The sequence below is a fragment of the Anolis sagrei genome, chromosome 2 (genome assembly GCF_037176765.1).
Source record: "Anolis sagrei isolate rAnoSag1 chromosome 2, rAnoSag1.mat, whole genome shotgun sequence".
NCBI lineage: Eukaryota > Metazoa > Chordata > Lepidosauria > Squamata > Dactyloidae > Anolis > Anolis sagrei.
In genome coordinates, this window is record NC_090022.1 from 124,890,481 (window position 1) to 124,909,712 (window position 19,232).

Sequence of the window (19,232 nt, forward strand, 5' to 3'; positions counted from 1 at the left end):
TCAATGTCCTTGTATAAATAAGGGACTTTATTCTGGGGCCTCATGAGAGAACAGAAGGGTTTTAGATCCACAGAATCTCAAAGGTACCCTGTCTTTCCTAAGTTACAGTCCCAGGAGTGCCCCATTTGTTAGGCATAACTATGCCATAAGAACTTCTAAGTCATTAGCCAGAGAAAGAGAGACTAAGAGCAATGCAGCTCTTTGTAAGTGTTTTGTCTTTTGTAATAACTCTAACTTAAGTACAGTGTCCCAGAATATCTTCACGTTTAGGCAACCCAGCCACATTTATTTTATATATCATAAACTATTATTTTAAATGTTCAATTTCAAGTTCTTTTTCAATAAAACTACATGTAAAACTCTTAAAAATAAAAACAATGACATCAGCACCCTTCATGCTGTAACTCCATGTACAGACTATTTCATAAATTGTGCACAAAAAGACAGACACGAGTGAGAAAACCGAATGTTTCAGAAACCATTCACTTTTTAATAATTTTACAATGATACATTTTAAAGTGCAGATATTATTAAAAAAATAAAAAGAAAGAAAGAAGATACAAAAAGTGACTTCTGATCTCTTTTTTGGCAGTTATAAATGCACACAATTATCCACATCCCTCTCCCTAAAAAGTGAACCTTAAAGTGTATTCTCTTACTTTCTCTCTCTCTAATCATGAAAGCTGTACTCTAATTATCAGGACCACAAATTACTAGTCCATTTTTCTTCTCTTTCTCACAACTAAATCAAATACAACTTGTTCATCTCTTCTAAAGGCATCAACTTCAATCACCATTCATTTATTGTGGTTAATATTAAATGCTTCTGTCTTATTGTCATATTCATGTAATGTAGTAAACTTTCATGCCCCCCCACCCCAGCTATACAACCACTATGCAAAATGATTCATTTTCATTAGGTTACCCCTTCAAGTTGCCCATATTTCCTACAAACTTTATGCATAAAAACTATTTAATTAATTAAAGGGCTGTGAAATAAAATTATGTTAGAGTGGGGTTCTAGCAGGGGAGCACAGCTATCATATACCCGGGACTGAAGACTGGAGCCCTCGGTACACTCCTTCTATACCTGGGACGTCATCCTCTTCCACCGAGCATGCAGCTTCGGGAGGGACGCACATGGAGCAGTGAGGGAGGAAGGGGACACCCACCTAGCCAACCAGATCAACCGAATCAACCCTGGTGATCAATGGGGTGACAGATGTCACAGCCAGATTGCCCTCACATCCTCACACCCCCTGTTATGATCTGGTCATTGACCGTAATAAAGTTTACTTACTTACTATGTTATAGGGGGAATATTGGAAATTAAATTGGAAATTGTAATGATATGGAAAATGCTGTGGCAGGGGAAAACACTATTGGCATGCTGCTAGGTTGTTTGTAAATGTAAAATATGTATATAGGAGACCGGGTTGAACTGATAGGAGCTGCTATGATGGAAGAGACCAAATTTAATTTTTTGGGCGGGGAAATTTCTATGATAAAAAAAATGCCTTGATCAGGAAGAGGCCCCAATGATCTTTTCAGTACTTGGTTATGTTGTACAATTTAAAAAGTTCAAGGAAACAAATAGATAGTGAGGAAAACAATAAGCAGCTCTTCCTCTGTTCTGTGATGAAGCATTTTTAATATCTAAGCATTCATATCTGGGATGTCATGCTTGTGTGTAATTGCAAGCCTTTGAGGGAATGAAGGACAGAATACCTCAGGGCCTCTGTTTTTCCAACTTCAGATTTTTTTTGGCTTCAATCCTTCCACTTATTTTAAATCACTATATTACAATTAACGTTTAATAGCTTGTATTGGAAGGATCTGCCCCTTATTTGTATACTTGATAAACAAAGAAAGGGGATCTGTGTCTGTGACTTCCTCAACCAGCTGGAAGCGTAAACTCTGGAGCAAAGTGCTGAAAAATATGAATAATTCCATCCGAGCCAATACTTCCCCAGGACATGCCCGCTTCCCTGGAAGAGAAAAATACACTGCTAATAAAGGATTTTCCAGTTCTTGTACAAAGGAATTATAAAGAAAAACAATAAAGAGAATTTTCTAAATTGAATTCAGTTCACAAATTCCAAACCATTTGCAGTAGTATAAAGAAAGACATTGCCTTCATGGCACATTACATATATTAAAGTCTTCACTACTAAACGTGTAACAGAAAGTATTTTTTCAGAGAGTTTTGAACCCAAGGAACTGATCTTTGGTAAGAAGGTTTATAACTTTCACACAACAACATGAACATTAACTGAGAATTTTATCACACAACGTTTGTGAAGCAATATTATAAGATAGCAGCATCACTGGGGTCCTATAGCTGTTTGTTATCCCACCTTTTTCTGGAGTGTCCCTTTTAATAGAAGGGGGAAACTCATCTATACTTCCCAATCATGCTGCTTTTTTTCATAATTGATTTTATGCACGATAAGTCCTTTCCAGTACTGTGCCACTTCTTAGGTAAACATGTGGCCTGGCTCCTTTGTCTTTCCATTCCCTTCCTCCTTCCCTTTTATGCAGCTTCTTGTTGCTGACAAAGAAGCAGTGAGAACATTTTCCTTATTTATATCAATGTTTATATAATAGATACATAAACCCATACATAACTGACCATATAGAAAACATCTAACACCACACAATTTGTAGTCTTACGATGGATGGTATCTTAGAATCAAATAAATAAGGTATTTTTCATTTTTAATCTACTTTCTTTCTCTCCCTTTTTATACATTTTATAAATTCCTTCATTAATTTTTGCTTCTTCGTATATTCTCCTCTCAAAATTCCTTGTTGCTTGCTTCCTTGCTTTCAACACTGTTTTACTTGTATCTTTTCTTTCACTTTGGTCGGTGGCTTTCAAAATCTGAAATTCTTTTACTCTTTCTTATTATTATGTCCCTGATTAATCCATCTCTTATTATAAATGTTCTCAGATGCCTGCAATACACTTAAAATCTAGATTTGACTATTTCATGCTGAATTGCATTGCCAAAAATACCTGCATTGTTGGGTTTGTCCTCAGGCAGCTGAATGGCTGACAGGCGCCCCAACTCTCCATCAGGCCGAGGCTAGCAAGTTCTCTAGCCACATGGTGGTCTCAACAAAAATGTAGCTCCAATGGTGAAGAGCTCTGGCTTTGGCCCTTTCCCCCCTCCTTCCTGCCAAGAAATAGTGCCTCGGCCTCCCCTCCCTTTCCCTAATTGATGGCCCTCATGGAGATGAGGAGGGCATCATAGAGGACAACCGGCCAGTGAGGGAGGGAGCTGAAGGATGCTCTTGAAGAGCAGTACGTCCTGTATGCACCCCTCCACCAGGCTGAGGTTAACAAACTTGCCAGCCTTGCAGTTCCCAAATGGCCTAATTCAAAAGGGCTTTAAAGCCTCCATCTCGGAAAGGCTCTTCGAATTTTTCCTTTAACCATCTTTCCTCCTCCAAACCAAAGGATCAATGACATCTCTTTATTAAGAGGAAGGAGCCCCCGGTGGCTCAGTGGGTTAAAGCACTGTGCCGGCAGGACTGAAGACCGACAGGTTGCAGGTTCTAATCTGGGGAGAGGCGGATGAGCTCCCTCTATTAGCTCCAGCTCCTCATGCGGGGACATGAGAGAAGCCTCCCACAAGGATGATAAAAACATCAAAAATCATCCAGGCGCCCCCTGGGCAACGTCCTTGCAGACAGCCAATTCTCTCACAACAGGAGCGGTTACTCCTGACATGACCAAAAAAAAAAAAAAGAGGAAAACTCTCACCTTGGAGGAAAGACTCTTATGGTTTCTTAAGGCAGGCATGCACAGTGTGAGCATGCAGTGAGTAGAGGGCAGTCTTATATCAGTTGTGTAAAATACAGATTGTTCAATCATGGGTCACCAAAGAGATGCGAAAGTGCAGATGCAGACTTAAATGTGATAGAACAGAGTAAAATGGGAATAAGAATTAAGAATAAATTAAAATACCTGGGAGTAATAATAACAAAGGATTTAAAAGAAATGGAAGAGGTAAATGTAGTAACATTGAGGAAAGTGGTTCAGAAAACATTAATAGAGTATGAAGATATACGCTTATCTTGGTTTGGAAGGATAGCATTAGTAAAAATGAAAATACTTCCAAAGATAAATTTTATATTTAGGATGCTGCCACTTCAAATTACAGAAGAAGAACTAAATAGATGGCAACAAATGATAAATAAGTACTGCAATGGTAGTAAAGGAAATAGATTAAACAAACAGTTATAGTATAGATCGCAAAAAGAGGGAGGATTAGCACTACCTAATATTAAAAAATATTACGAGGCAAGTAGATTAAGATTGGTTATAGAAGGAATGGTTAAAAAAGAGGGAGCAGATTGGCTTAGTAAAGACTCAGAAGAAGTAGAAGAAGAAATTTAGAATATATTTTTCAAACAGTTCACGGGAAAAGAAATTAGGGAAATCAGAAACCCAATGCTGAGCAATACATTAGAAGTATGGAACAAATATAGGAGAAAGTTAATAACGGATGGGTCAATTATAACCCCAATTGTAATGGAAAAGAAGTTTCCAAAAAACCTAAAAAAGTAATGGATAAAAAGTTAAGGGGAAAAAATTTAGACAAGATAGGGGATTGGATAAAGGTGGGAATGAAGAAGGAAATGATTATGGAAGAGTTTAAAGAAATAAAATTGACATGGTTCCATTGTACACAATTAGAACAATTGCTCAAAAATTGGGGGAAAAATAATAATAATGGAAGCAAACTTAATCAATTTGAACAAATAATACAGAAGGGAAGGGTTGTAGAAGAGCATGAAAATTTGAGAGGAACAACTAGTAAAATATATAAGATAATAATTGAAATAAAGGAAGGAAACAGAAAAAATAACACCCTTAAAGAAGAAGATTTGGGGAAGAAGATTTAGGGATAAAAATAAATGAAACAGAGTGGCAACTATTATGGAGACAAAGACGTTTAAAAATGTATCAATACGGGTTAAAGAAAATTATTATAAGCTAATATGGAAGTGGTATCTGACACCAGTAAGAATAGCATATATAAATAAAAAAAATAAAAAAAATGTTGGAGAGGGTGTCAAGAACCAGGAACATATGTGGTGGCAATGTAAATATGTAAATAATTTTTGGGAGAAAGTATTTAGAGAAATAGAAGATATAATGAAAATGAAAATTGAGAAAAGTCCTAGTATAGCTTTATTATCATTATATAACAATAAACAATTGAAAAAGGAGGATAAAAAAGCGATAACAAACTTATTAACAATAGCAAGATTGCTCATAGCAAGGAATTGGAAAAAAGAAATAAATATACAAATAGAGGAGTGGTACAAGGAAGCATGGAAACTGGCAATAAATGATTTATTTATCGTGTCATCAGCAACCATTGTATTACAATTCTAATCAGAGCAAAACAAACACAGAGATTAAAAAGAAAAAGAAAAAGAAAAAAAACCCACACAGATTTTGTAAATTTGGTATTTGGTTAAATGTCCTTTGACCAGTATCTGGCCACTTGGAGTGCCTCTGGGGTTGCCGCAAGAAGGTCCTCCATCGTGCATGTGGCAGGGCTCAGGGTGCATTGCAGCAGGTGGTCAGTGGTTTGTTCTTCTCCGCACTCGCATGCCGAGGATTCCACCCTGTAGCCCCATTTCTTAAGATTGGCTCTGCATCTCGTGGTGCCAGAGCGCAATCTGTTCAGCGCCTTCCAAGTCGCCCAGTCTTCTGAGTGCCCAGGGGGAAGTCTCTCATCTGGTATCACCCATGAATTGAGGTGCTGGGTTTGGGCCTGCCACTTTTGGACTCTCGCTTGCTGGGGTGTTCCAGCGAGTGTCTCTGTAGATCTAAGAAAACTATGTCTTGATTTAAGTCGTTGACGTGCTGGCTGATACCCAAACAGGGGATGAGCTGGAGATGTCTCTGCCTTGGTCCTTTCACTATTGGCTGCTACTTCCCGGCGGATGTCAGGTGGTGCAATACCGGCAATAAACCGGAGACGACTTGAAGCAATAAATGATAAGCTTACATGTATATTAAAAGTTTAAAAAAGGTATATGGAAACAAAGTGATTTTGATGTTGTATAGGGAAAATTTGTTGTAAATGGTTTAAAAAATAAAGAAGGAAAGTTACCGCCACAAGAAGAAATGAGATTTTGGACAGATGATATGTATAGGTTGTGGCTTGAGATGGGGGGGAAGGGAGCACAGTGTTGGGAAAAAAGGGGGAAAATGCTTAAGCAGAATAATAAGACTATAATAATAAGACTATATTTTTTAAAAACTGTCAACAAGTTGGCTTCAACTTATGGTGACACCGTGGATGAAAGATCTCAGAGTTGCCCTCAACTGTTCTGGTCAGGTCTCACAAAAACAAACTCTTATTTGGATCTGTCCAACTATATAATAATAATAACATAATAATAACACTCTATTTATATTCCACCCTTCTCCCTGTAGGGACTCAGAGCGGATTACAGTGTAAACAGATACCGGCAAACATTCAATGCCTTGTGACAATACAATGAGACACACAAAAACAAACTCTACTCCAGCTTTCCTCTTTCCTACTTCTTTCTATGCTAATAATATAATATATTGTATGTACATATAATTTGTAAGCTGCTCTGGGTCACCTTCGGGGTGAGAAGGGCAGGATATAAATGTTGTAAATAAATAAATCTTTCTACGTTACCAAGCATGGTATTTTCTAAAGAATAATTCCTTCTTATGCTATGTCCAAAATACGACAGTCTCGGTTTAGTCATTTTGGTTCCTAGTGAGATTTCAAAGGGGAGCGGGGGATAGGGAGTCCATTGTATCTACAGAAAGGTTCCCCCCGCCACACCTCTTTTTCTTCATTATCAGTGTTAATAACCACATATGGAAATCAGAAATATGATGGCATGGACAATCTTGTCCTTGGTATTCTATTATTATATCTTTGCACTTGTGGATCTTGTCTAGTTCTTTCATAGGTTCCCACCTAAGTCCTAGTTTTTTCCTGATTCTTTATTACACTCTCCATTTTTATTAATAGCTGAGCCAAATCCTTGGCTATTTTAATGTCTTCATCATCCATTAAAAGTTATGCAAATTATCTGTTCTAATTTTTCTTTCCTTAACTTTCAGTTTTAGCTCTGCTTTCTCCCTTTCTTCCTTGTATTATTGCAGTGTTGCTCAACCTTCCTAATGCTGCGACCCCTTAATACAGTTCTTCATGTTGTGGTGACCCCCAACCATAAAATGATCGAGGTTGCTACTGTTATGAATCATAATGTAAATATCTGATATGCAGGATATATTTTCATTCACTGGAACAAATTTGTCACAAATACTTTATATGCCCAAATTTGAATACTGGTGGGATTGGGGGGATTGATTTTGTCATTTGAGAGTTGTAGTTACTAGGATTTATAGTTAACCTAAAATCAGAGAGCATTCTGAACTCAACCAATGATGGAATTGAACCAACTTGGCACACAGAACTCCCATGACCAACAGAAAATACTGAAAGAAGTTTGTAGGCGTTGACCTTGAGTTTTGGAGTTGTGGTTCACTTACATCCAGAGAGCAGTGTGGACTCAAACAATGATGGATCTGGACCAAACATGGCATGAATACTCAGTATGCCCAAATATGAACACTGGTGAAGTTTGGGAAAAAATAGACCTTGACATTTGGGAGTTTTAGTTGCTGGGATTTATAGTTCAATCAAAGAACACCACCAATGATAGAATTGGGCCAAAATTTCCACACACCCCTATGACCAACAGAAAATACTGGAGGGATCTATGATGAATTGACAATGATTTAGGGGACATGTAGTTCACCTACATCCAGAAAGCATAGCGAACCCAATCAATTATGGCAAAGGGATTCCTAAGACCATCAGAAATATGTGTTTTCATGTCTATGCCATCAGTAACATTGCTATAATATATAAAGCAAAAGCTGATTTTCCTCTTCAAGCTATTGTTCACCAACTTCCTGATCAAGATGTAAGAAAGGAAAACAGCAGGGAATGCAGAACAAAGCATCTTGCCCTGCTGCTTGTCTTTCAGGACAAAAAAATCATTCTTGAAGTCCCCTCCTGCCACTATTCCAACCCCCAATGTGACTACTTCCATTAATGTACTCACCTGCACCAAAAGCCATAAAGGCGTTGTTCTTCTTGAACTGACCCTTATTATCCAAGAAATGGGCTGGGTTGAACTCCTCTGGAGTCTCCCAATGGAGTGGATCAAAATTCACAGATGTGAAGCTTGGAATGATAGCAGTGCCCTTCAAGGAAGGAAAGAAAAAAAAGAAAGAAGATGGCAGGACATGTTTCAACTTCATGAACATCTGAGAAACAGCCTTCCACTGAGACAGGCATTAAGTTGTAAATAAAGATAAGGAATTTTATATTGTGCTTTTTTTTTACATGAATGTGAGTCAGGGCAGCACCTTTATGCACATATACCTGAGCATTTGTCTTGAGCCAGCTTCAGTTGTGGAAGTTCATATCCATTTGTATGTATTGAAAAACCCTGTCTTTGTAGTACACAATAAAGGTGGGAATCATGTTACCTTAGGGATAGTGAAGCCTCTGAATTCTACACAACAAGTTGTTGAATGTGGAAAGTTGTCATTGCTTGCTTTCAGGTATCGTAGAATCTCATGAATGACAGCATTGGTGAAGGGCATCCTCACCCGATCTTCCATTCCAGGAACACGATTGGTATGTATAACCTCATTAATCTCCTCCTGAACCTTTGCTATAATTAAAAAATAATAATAGCATGCAGAGATGAAATTCGTACTAGGGAGAGTAAAACTTTTGCTGTGCTAGTACATGAAAGAGTACATAATTTCAATTATTTTCTCCCCTCTACAGAGGAATAAAAAGACCTTTGCGTAATTTTCCATCATGATTCATACTTTGGGACTTGGATAGAGGAAATTCAGCTGCATAGAACTATACATAGTATTCCTTCACAGAAAGTTTAATTTAAAGGTGCAAACACTATGTTATAAAGCAGAATCCAGCCATTTACCACTCACCTACCCAGTAATACATGCAGACCTCAGAAATGTTATCTACAAGCTACAGATTTCACCCACACAGGTCAAAGGTATCATCAGCCTAAGTGTGGAACCACCACAATCCAATGCCCTTTATCATTTTACCACACAACAAAATCACACATTTGTTTTCTCAAAATTAATCCAAATGGTCAAGCAACATGACTCCGAAATTCATGTCTGCTTATTGGATGTGTTCCATTTTAAATGTTGGTAGCAAGATAGTCTTAACAGGTGCATGTCTTCAGATATTGCAGATGGATGTACTGAGGGACTTCTAAAGTCCTTTTATAATAGCTGAGTGGAGAACATCTTCCTGCTCTTCAAACACCAATGGCTGAGACAGGAACTCAGGAAAACAGCCTTGAAAAATGTTATTTTCTTCCCAGAGTTATTGTTTTAATTCCTAAGAGCCCCACCACCTTTATAGTTCTCTGGAATATCTGTTTACCTTGTATGTCTGGGAATCTAGCCATCATAAAGATTGCAAAGAGCAAAGAATGGCTTGTAGTTAATGTTGAAGCCAAAAAGAGCTCAAATACACACATCACTAGGTCTTCCTTGCCGTACCATGTTCCAGGAGAATTTTTTTCCTGCAAATAAAGCAAAGGGAAAGGAGGAAAAATGAAAATATCAGCCTTATAGAAAAGTGGACTAGCTAGAACCTTTTATTATGATTCAACTGATATTACAGAATATTACTTTATGTAGTTCTAGTTGTAAGACAACCTTCCACCAAAATCCTGGATTCCTTACCCAAGTCTTGTAATCTTCTCAGCCTTTGTGAGTACACATCTTTCTATTTGCTTCATTCTTCCACTTATTTCTTTTACAACCTAGTAATTTGGTTTACCCATGCATATTATTTAAGAATCTCCCCATTTGAAATAGCTCTAATGTGTCTAGATCATTGCTGACAAAGCTTAACTAAACACACATATTCAGAGCATGTCTATGTGTATCGGTAACCAGGAGTGCTGGACAAATGGGAGTGTGCCTGGTTTTTTGCTTAAGGTCCATGGCTTGAACCCTGACTTCTTCAGGTAGAACTCAAATTGACTATTCCTATAATTATATATTTATTTCTGCTTCTCCTTGTTGCTCGAGGCAGGGTACTACATAGTTAAATTGGTACAACATAGTTAAATCAGTGAAGTAGAACAAGCACTATGCAAATACATATAACAAATACACACAGATAAAATGCAGCTTAAAGAATACTGATAAAATGCAGGTAAAAATTTACAAGTTAAATTTACTGTAGGCCTGCCAGAAGAGTTAGGTCTTAAGTTGTGTCCACACAGTGGGCTTGGAAGGAAGTCACATGTTTTTCATGGCTGCAGGGATATACAGTCATGCAAAGATGCACATTTTGGGGTCAGGATTTAAGTGCATTTTTAAACATGTGCTTTTCAGCTGTTCACCTGATTCTAGTCACACTTTTTCCAAATGTCACACACACACACACACACTTTTATCCCAGTTACTTCCAGGTTTTACTGCATGTGTAGAAAGGTCCTAAGGTTTGTGGGTCAGATGTGGCCCTCCAAGGTCATTTACCTGGCTCCAACCCTAAACCTTAATAATAATAATCGTAATAATCATAATCATTGTTCCGTCTCCCAGGAGACTGTTTTTTGCATTACCTTTTAATTGCTCAGGGTGTCTTCCTCTTGCATTTCTCCCAGGCTGCTGCAGCCTTTGCAAAGTCCTAAAGGTTAGCAGCTTCAGAGGCAAAGGGCCTGCCTGCAGGCCTCTTTGCAATGATTGGTCAAGGGAGCAGCCCTTTGAGCCCGCCCCTGCTCTCGGGGAAGAACTTCCATTTTGGAATCCTCCCTGACCTATTCAGTTTGAGGAAGGAACTTCAGGCGTGCAGACGGCTATGTAGCTAAGCTCTGGGAGAACCATTGCAAAACCTTTACTTTGACCTAGACTACTTTAACCCAGACTACTTTATAGATAAGTATTAAGCTATACTGAGTTAGTATAGATATTATATTGTGTTTTGAATATATAGTTATGGAAAGAGTTGGCACTTCTTAGTCTCCTGAACTAACTTTAAGTTAAAGATAGGGGAAGAACCTGTTTCTTTCTAACCCACAACAGCTTGCAGTTAGGGTGTTAAGATTTCAGAATCTTATCTGCCATCTGGAGAAAGGAAAGAATATTTCTAAAGTTCCATTTATTGACTGTTTGATTGCAACTTATGATCTGTGCCAAGTCTTCAAGGACTTTGTGTAAATAAATATTCTTTTTGATATTTAAAACCAGTACTAGTCTCAGTTGCTTAGTATTTTAAGTTTTCAAGATAGCCAACTGCAGTTCGCTCAGCAATAGAGAAGCACGTTGAAGTTTTATTTTTTATAGTGTCTGGGTGGATGGCACAATCATAATAATTCTTGCCTGCCTCTCCTCATGGCTTGAGGCAGGTTACAACATTCACATAAAAAACATTCTTTAAAATAAACATTAAAACATATTTCCACAAGTTAAAAAACAGAGATTAAACATAAGATGCAAGTTTAAAATATTTCATTAAAACCGGCTAGGCCTTCCGGAAGAGATAGGTCATCACTTGTGTCTTAAATTCCAACAGCTAATCTAGCTGTCAGAACTCTACCAGCAGGTCATTCCACAGTCATGGGGCAGTCGATGAAAGGGTCCTCCCTGTGGTGGTTGCCAGTTGGGTTCTGGCAGGTTAGAGTAACTGCTCCCCAGAGGACCTTAGTGTTCAGGGCTGATTGTACGGGAGAAGGTGATCCTGTAGGTAACCTGGTCACAAACCACGTATGGCTTTAAAAGTCAAAACCAATACTTTGTACTTTTCCCAGAAACTAATTGGCAGCCAAGTTGCGTGATTTTAGGATAGGTGTGATATATTCACTCTTGGATGTTCCTGTAACCAATCTGGCTATTGTATTTTGAATCAACTGGAGTTTCCAAACTTGGTACAAAGGTAGCCGAATGTAAAAAAAAAAACTTTTCAGAAGTTCAACCTTGATGTTACCAGCATGTGCACTACCATCTTAATGTCCTGCAAATCTTGGAAGGGGTACAGCTGGCGGATAAACAGAAGCAGATAGTAAGCACTCCAGACCATCACATCTACCTAGGCTGACTTTTGGAGAGACAGATACAGGAGCACTCCCAAGCTGAAAACACAGTCTTTCAGGAGGAGTTAACCCTATCCAGAACTGGCTGACACACCTCCATCCCCTTAGGACAATGGTTCTCAACCTGTGAGTCCCCAGATGTTTTGGCCTTCAATTTCTAGAAATCCTAATAGCTGGTAAACCGGTTGGGATTTCTAGGAGTTGTGGACCAAAACACAGGTTGAGGACCACTGCTTCAGGGTCACCCTAAGTCTGAAACAACTTGAAGGTATACAACAAGAAAAGTCCTAATTACTTTACTAACTCATCAGCCAAAAGCAGGCCCACACTTCCCAATAAAATACTGGTAAGTTTATGTTTGGCAAAATTGTTCTTCATTTTAAATATTGTATTGTTCTTTCTTTCTTTTATTTGCACTTTCTTTCTTCTTTTTTGCAGTACAAATAAGATATGTGCAGTGTGCATAGGAATTCGTTCATGGCTTCTCCCACCCCATACTATAGTTCCCCCTCCCCAACAGTCTAAGGAACTATGAACTAGCCCTCTGCTTTAAAAGTTTGAGGATCTCTAATATAAAGCTTTAAAGCTCAAATCCAGGTCTTAGTACTTTGCCTAGAAACTAATTGGCATTCCTGGAGAACCAATACTCTTTACTTTGAAAAACTCTGGGCTAGATAGACTGCCCAGGAGTTTCACATTTTCCAGCACCTACCTTCTCCAGTTTGATAAGAAAGCAGTCGATATAATCACGGGGATTCTCAGGGTCCAGTGTTAGTTTATGGGATTCCATCTCCTCACGGAAGTGAGCCTGCAAACCTTTGCAATCAGCGAATACCTTCTTATGAGGGCCAGGTAGGCAATCCATCATTGGAGGGAAACATGATAACAACTGGAATAGAAATTGCAGTCTTAAATAAAAAAATACCAAAGAGGTTTTTTTAATATGACATTTTTTAGAAGGAGCAGCTGGAGAAGTTTTAATACAGGATAATACATTGCTTTAGGATAAGTGAAAACATGTTGATGGTCAATTTCATGAAGACAAAGTGGAACTTGTCAGGACACATAAAGGTATGGCAGCTTTATAAAGCTCATTTAAACAAATCCATGTGAAAAATGGACACCATATCTGAGTCCTTGTTTGATATTTCTGTATCCCTTGCTGGTGCTCTGTGTTAGGGAGGGAGGGAGGGAGGGAAGGAAGCATCAATGGAGGAAACATCTGCAGCTGCTACTGCTACCAGGGAGCAAGGAGTTGAGCAGAGGGCAATGTGCCGGCTCCACCCATCTGCCGGTTGGTGATGGCCCTATGCCCCATGCTGTCAGATTGGCCAAGGCAGTTTCTTTCTAGCTCTAAGACAAAAAGTGTCTTTAAAATAGTTTTGGGGACCATTTCATTTCCACATGTAGAGCAGGATTACAATATAAAAGGACCAACATACCATGCCTGAGTAGCTCACAAATAGGGACATTAGTTGAGTCACAATGTGCAAGTGCCCCTTGAACATCTCATCTTGGTAGTCAAACCTCCTTCCAAGGAGGACAGAACATATCACATTAGAAGCAGCATTTGTGATGCTTTTAGATAGATCAAACTTATTTCCTGCAAGGAAAGGGGGCTGTGGTGAGTGGGATAGATAAATGCATTCCATGTTCTCCTTTCAATATTAATGAAACTCTTTGAATCAGCTGAAGCTGAGCCATGATGCTTTTATCTGTCTGAAGATCTTAATGTGAATTAATGTCCTTAAACAGGATCCTACAACAATCAAGGAATTTAATATTTTCTTTGGTATTGATTAGAATAGACTCATTCAATCAATGGGATTAAAATAATTCTGGTGATTTTAATCTGGACAGCGGGTTCTTAATGTATATTTAGAATTATATTTTTATATTATGTTTGGCATCGAATTGTTGCCTGTTTGAAAGCCATTCTGAGTCCCTCCACGGAGGTCGAGAAAGTCAGGGGTATAAATGTTTTTAATAATAATAATAATAATAATAATAATAATAATAATAATAATGTATCAAGTATACCTTACCATTCAGTATCTGATTGAAAAGAATCTACTTTAATTGTCATTTATGTCATATCTCCCCTCCAAAAACTGAAATTCAAAGATTTGCATTACTTCTTTTTTTGACTTTGAGGCAGAATTTTAATTTTTCTTCTTGCCCCCCACTTTAGGCCAGAAGAAACATGGAATCTGCACCACACAGCAATTTCCCTCCACTATGGATTCCATTTTTATTGCATTTATTCAATTTAACATAAACACATTAAGTAAACATACCTTTATCACTAAATTATTCCTATACTCTATAACTACTACAAATTCCAACTAACTATAAACAAAGTTCACTAAGGAAATGCAGCACCTGCTTACCAATTCCTTAAAAAATCTGTTTTAAAAGTCTGGCTAATTTTTTTTTAGTCTTCTGACAGAAAGACAATTAGTAGAAGGCCAATCAAGCCTTCCAAGTAAGGCAAATCCATTAAATGCATGAAAAGACTGGCTGTGAATCCATGGTTAAAAAAATACAAGAGAAGGAAGTTCATGATGGATAAGACTTTCTGAAAAATGAGAAATTGGAGGCACAATTCCAAGCAATTCCCACAAGGAGGAAAATAGGAGGTGTCCAGAAAAAACCTGATTGAAGGTCTACAGAGCTTTCAACTGAGTAAACAGACCACATACAAGAAATGGAAAAAAGAGGGAAATTATCAAAGGGGGTTCAAGCAAATGGCTAGTGTGTATAGGGTTAGAGTCCAGAACAAAATTATTTCAGTCCTAGAGAGATTAAAAACAACTGGGGGGGGGGGGGGGGAGTATGTCCGTAAATAAAAGAAAAACAAGGAAATAGCAGGGCCACTGCACACAGGTGATGGTGAAATGTTCACAGGGGACAGAAAAAAGGAAGAACTGCCCAACACCTTCTTTGGCTTCTCCCCAAAAGTAAATTGCTCTCAACATGGGAGAAATGGAGCAGAGTAAGGAAAATGCAGCACAACATGGGTAAAGAGGTAGTACAGGAACACCTATTCTAAATTAATTCAAGCCTCCAGTGCCAAATGAATTATATACAAAGGTATTTAAAAAACTGGCAGAAAAAAGATTCAGAATCATTGGCAATAATCTTTAAGAATTCCCGGAGAACAGAAGTTCCAGCAAAATGGAAGAAGGCAAATGCTATTCCCATCTTCAAAATTGAGCAAAAAGAAGACCCAAACAATTAAATCAATACCAGGAAAGATTCTAGAGTAGATCATTAAGCAAACAATCTGTAAGCACTTAGAAATGAATGCTCTACACAATAATGTTAGCATTCTAAAGCGGAGGCTCCCGCTTTGCTATTACTCGCTTTGTTCCTGCAGAATTCTGGGAAATGTAGTTTATGAAGCTGAGGATGAAAATTCCTAAATTACATTTCACAGAATTCTGCAGGAACAAAGCCAGTGAAAGCAAAATGAGCCCCTCCGCTGCCTGTTTCTGTGGAATAAGCTGACAAAGTGAACCTTGTACAGATGCTGTTATATCTTTCACTAGGCAACACGCTTCTTCCTGGACCCTCTCAGACATTGTTTTCTTCCCCATTCCAAAGTCTCTTAGGGTGGAAAGTGTGAATCGGCGTAACTCCCTCCATTTTGTATCATCTTTGGTCCTCATACCTAAAACCAAAGAGATAAAAAGCAGTCTTTGTCTCAATTCTCAATATCCAGTAACAGGTGGGAAATCACTACATGAGCAATGGATTCTGCAATGAGTTACTTAACAGCCTGATATTGGATTTCTTTCCAGTATTATGATAAGTTGTAAACATTTTAAATGTTGGCTTTTCAATAAGTTTGTTTTAAAAAGACAGAGAGAGAAACAGTAAGCCACACATGACATGCTATCTGCATTTTGTATGTTTCCCTTTTGCCACAGCTCTTTCCTGGGTGCTGATGGGAGCAGAATGCTTTAGGTACAAAAATCTTGTTAAGTATTTCCATATTTAATAATATTTTTGCTGCTTTTAGTGTGCAGTTGGATTGATATTTACTCCTTTTTATGAAAAAGTTACTTTTAAATGTCCTAATGATGTAATTATTCACAAAGGAACAAAAAAAATAATTTTAACCATGTTAAACCAAAGCGAGTGATAGTATTCAAAACCGCAACGTTTGGCGACTATTTGTAATTTGGGAGGCTTTTTGCAGATGCTATAATACACATTAAAATATATTTCTTTATTGCGCACAGGAGAATGTGTTCATTTTTTGTTATCCAATAACAACCAGACTAATGGCCGAGGAGCTGGTAGATTGAAAAGAGCATGTTGGACAACACAATCACCATTGCCATGATCCAAAAAGTGTTCAGAGATCTATATGATTGCTAGGTAGTTATATAGCATACACCAAAAAAAACTAGCAGCAAGATCCATACTTATAATGGAGAAAGAAGGTGACACTGACTACACTGTAAGTCTGAGTAATTGTTCTCAGTGCTATTATTGAATGAAATTTTACAAAATTCACCTTTATTCATCAAATTGTTTATATTATAGCAACTAAAATACACACGATTGTTAAATCAAAAATACTACTATTAAAAGTTTGTGAACTTTGTTGATTTCTGACAAATGATCTAGACTTCTATTCCTCACTCCTACCCTGGAGGTTAAAACAAAAATAAAATCAAAGGAAAGGAAAGGGTAAAAAGTCTAATAGTCCACCTTGTGCCTTGTACACACGATCCGTGATGGGGATGGTATATCGACCACCAAACACTTCAGCATGATTCACCATAGCATCTTTTATCACCTCATATCCACAAAGTACAATGGCAGGGTTTGGTCCCATCCAGATAGTAAAGATAGGACCATATTTCTCAACAAGCTGCAGACAAAATTAAAGTCAAGTCTATTTAATATGGCAATAAATTCTCTTTTAGTTTGTTACCTGAAGGTTGTGATCAATTTTTTCCCCCTTTTGTTTAATGAAATTGTAGAATAACATGTGGAATTTGCTGTATCTTACACTCTCGGGGGAATGTGACTTCCAACAAATGCTAGACTGGTGGAAGTCTCCCATTATTACATCATTTTCCTTTTTGGATATTTGGATATTTATTAATTTTAAAATACATTTTAATTTAATTGTATTTTAACCTAATCCACACAGTACTATTTAATTTGAGTTTTTTGTATTTGCAATGTTTTAAATGGGGACCAAAGTGTGCGGTTGTTGGCTGCCTTGACTCCCCGTGGGGCTTAAGGCAGGATATACGGTAAGTACAAGAAATATTTAGAAGACATATATCAAATCTTAAAGGGGCCTGGTTGCATGCTCAGGCCCCTCCGTCGAGAGGTCCTGGTACATAAAAATTATGCGTTGGGAGGTTGGAAGACATAAACCAAATCTTCAGTCTAGCCAGTAGGAGATGCCATCATACAGAAGCATAGGGAGTATCTACTCTGTAGAAGTAATGTAATCTAACATCACCTTAATTGCCATGGATCAATTCTATGGGATCGTGGAGACTAGTTTGGTGAAACACCAGCATTATTTGGCAGAGAAAGCTAAAGAGCTTGTAAAACTACAGCTTCCAGTGTAAAGGCAACTATAACCACCCACTTTCCAGGAGTCATAAAAAGGATCTCAGGGGGAGTACTGGATACAAGTTCAAGAAGTGTATAACTTTTCCCATGTTTTTATGATAAAACTAATTAGGAAATGACATTTATAACCCAAGAACAAAAATCGTGTTACATTCATGCAAAGTAAATGCAACAGGTGTAAAAGATACAAATGTTGGTACTGTTCCATTATCTGGGCAGACTCCAAAAGGGGATGTAGACAGAAAAGGATAGCCCATTTTATTGGGGGGGGGGGGGGGTGTTGAAGGAGGAAAACCATTTCCCCCATTTTTTCTGGTTAACCCCCACCCCTTTTCCCATGTCATAAACAATGGTTGTTTCAACGGTGTCAACATGAGTGAGAATAACAGGACTATCCTTCTCTGTCTAGCACCCCCTTGTGGCCCCCACTGAGATAATGGAACAGTACCCAAATTTTCTCATCCTCAAGAATTTATCAACAAATTGCCTTATGAAATAATTCATCAGTGTAAATTGTGTGTGAACAAATGACATTGTGCTGAAAAAGTAACAGGTTCTTGTATAACAGACAATTATTGTTCAACAAATAAAATTTGACCTTCCAAATTTCTTAAATTCAAAATAATGTTTTAAAAGTGTGCCAAAAATTCTAAAAGTTTTGCCTAGTGGGCATATACCTTGAAAATCTTCATGCCTGTGTTATGTCTCCAAAAGAGAGCAGATTAACATCACTGGCAGATATAAAGCCACAATAAAGACAGAAAAATAAAATAGTTTAAAAAAACACCCACTATTAATGAAGCAAAATGTTAATCTCTTCGGAACACAACTGTATTCAAAAGAATAACAGAGAACAACATAAAGTGAAGAAGGGGAATATTAACTTTTTATCCACCCTTTCATTCCTAGAACTCATTGCTAATTTTGTGACCCAGGGAAAAGGTTTAAGAAAAACTATTCTTACCTTGGGATAGAAAGTGTACAGAGGAAATACATTTTTCTGTAGGATATTGCCCAGAAACAACCAAGGAGTGGGTCCTGGAGGCAACTGGACAATCTTCTTGTACATTTTGAAGGAGGAGAGCAGCAAGGGGAAGAGTAGACAGAGAAGAAGCAGAACTCCTGCCTCTAAGGGACCCATCTTTATCTGTATTCTTGCTTGTTTCAAAAGTCCAAAACAGAAAGATGAGTATTGACACACTAATCAGGACCAAAATGTTCCACAAACCTTTCTAGGTTTTTTTTTTTTTTGTATTCAATAATAAAACCAGCAATCATACCATTTGCCCTCAGTTGAATATGAAGTAGGCTCTCATATTGCAGAGGTAAGTAATAACATATTAAAATAAAGCCTTATGCAACAACCAATCCTCATCAACATTCCCACTCTTTTTCTCCAACTGAGTACCCAATTTCTGGCTATCAAGACAGGTCACCCCAAA

At 37.8% G+C, this 19,232-nt stretch overlaps 1 protein-coding gene across 1 annotated transcript; it reads right to left on the reverse strand.

Moving 5' to 3' along the window:
* Positions 1 to 970: 970 nt before the first annotated feature.
* LOC132766628 (cytochrome P450 2B4-like) lies at positions 971 to 19,018 on the reverse strand. Its single transcript, XM_067465554.1, has 9 exons — positions 18,755 to 19,018; positions 16,906 to 17,068; positions 15,704 to 15,856; positions 13,626 to 13,786; positions 12,896 to 13,072; positions 9,522 to 9,663; positions 8,576 to 8,763; positions 8,146 to 8,287; positions 971 to 1,988 (listed from the first exon to the last, which is right to left on the reverse strand). The coding sequence occupies exons 1-9, from the start codon at positions 18,929 to 18,931 to the stop codon at positions 1,807 to 1,809; spliced, it is 1,485 nt and encodes a 494-aa protein (XP_067321655.1). The 5' UTR covers positions 18,932 to 19,018; the 3' UTR covers positions 971 to 1,806.
* Positions 19,019 to 19,232: the final 214 nt, after the last annotated feature.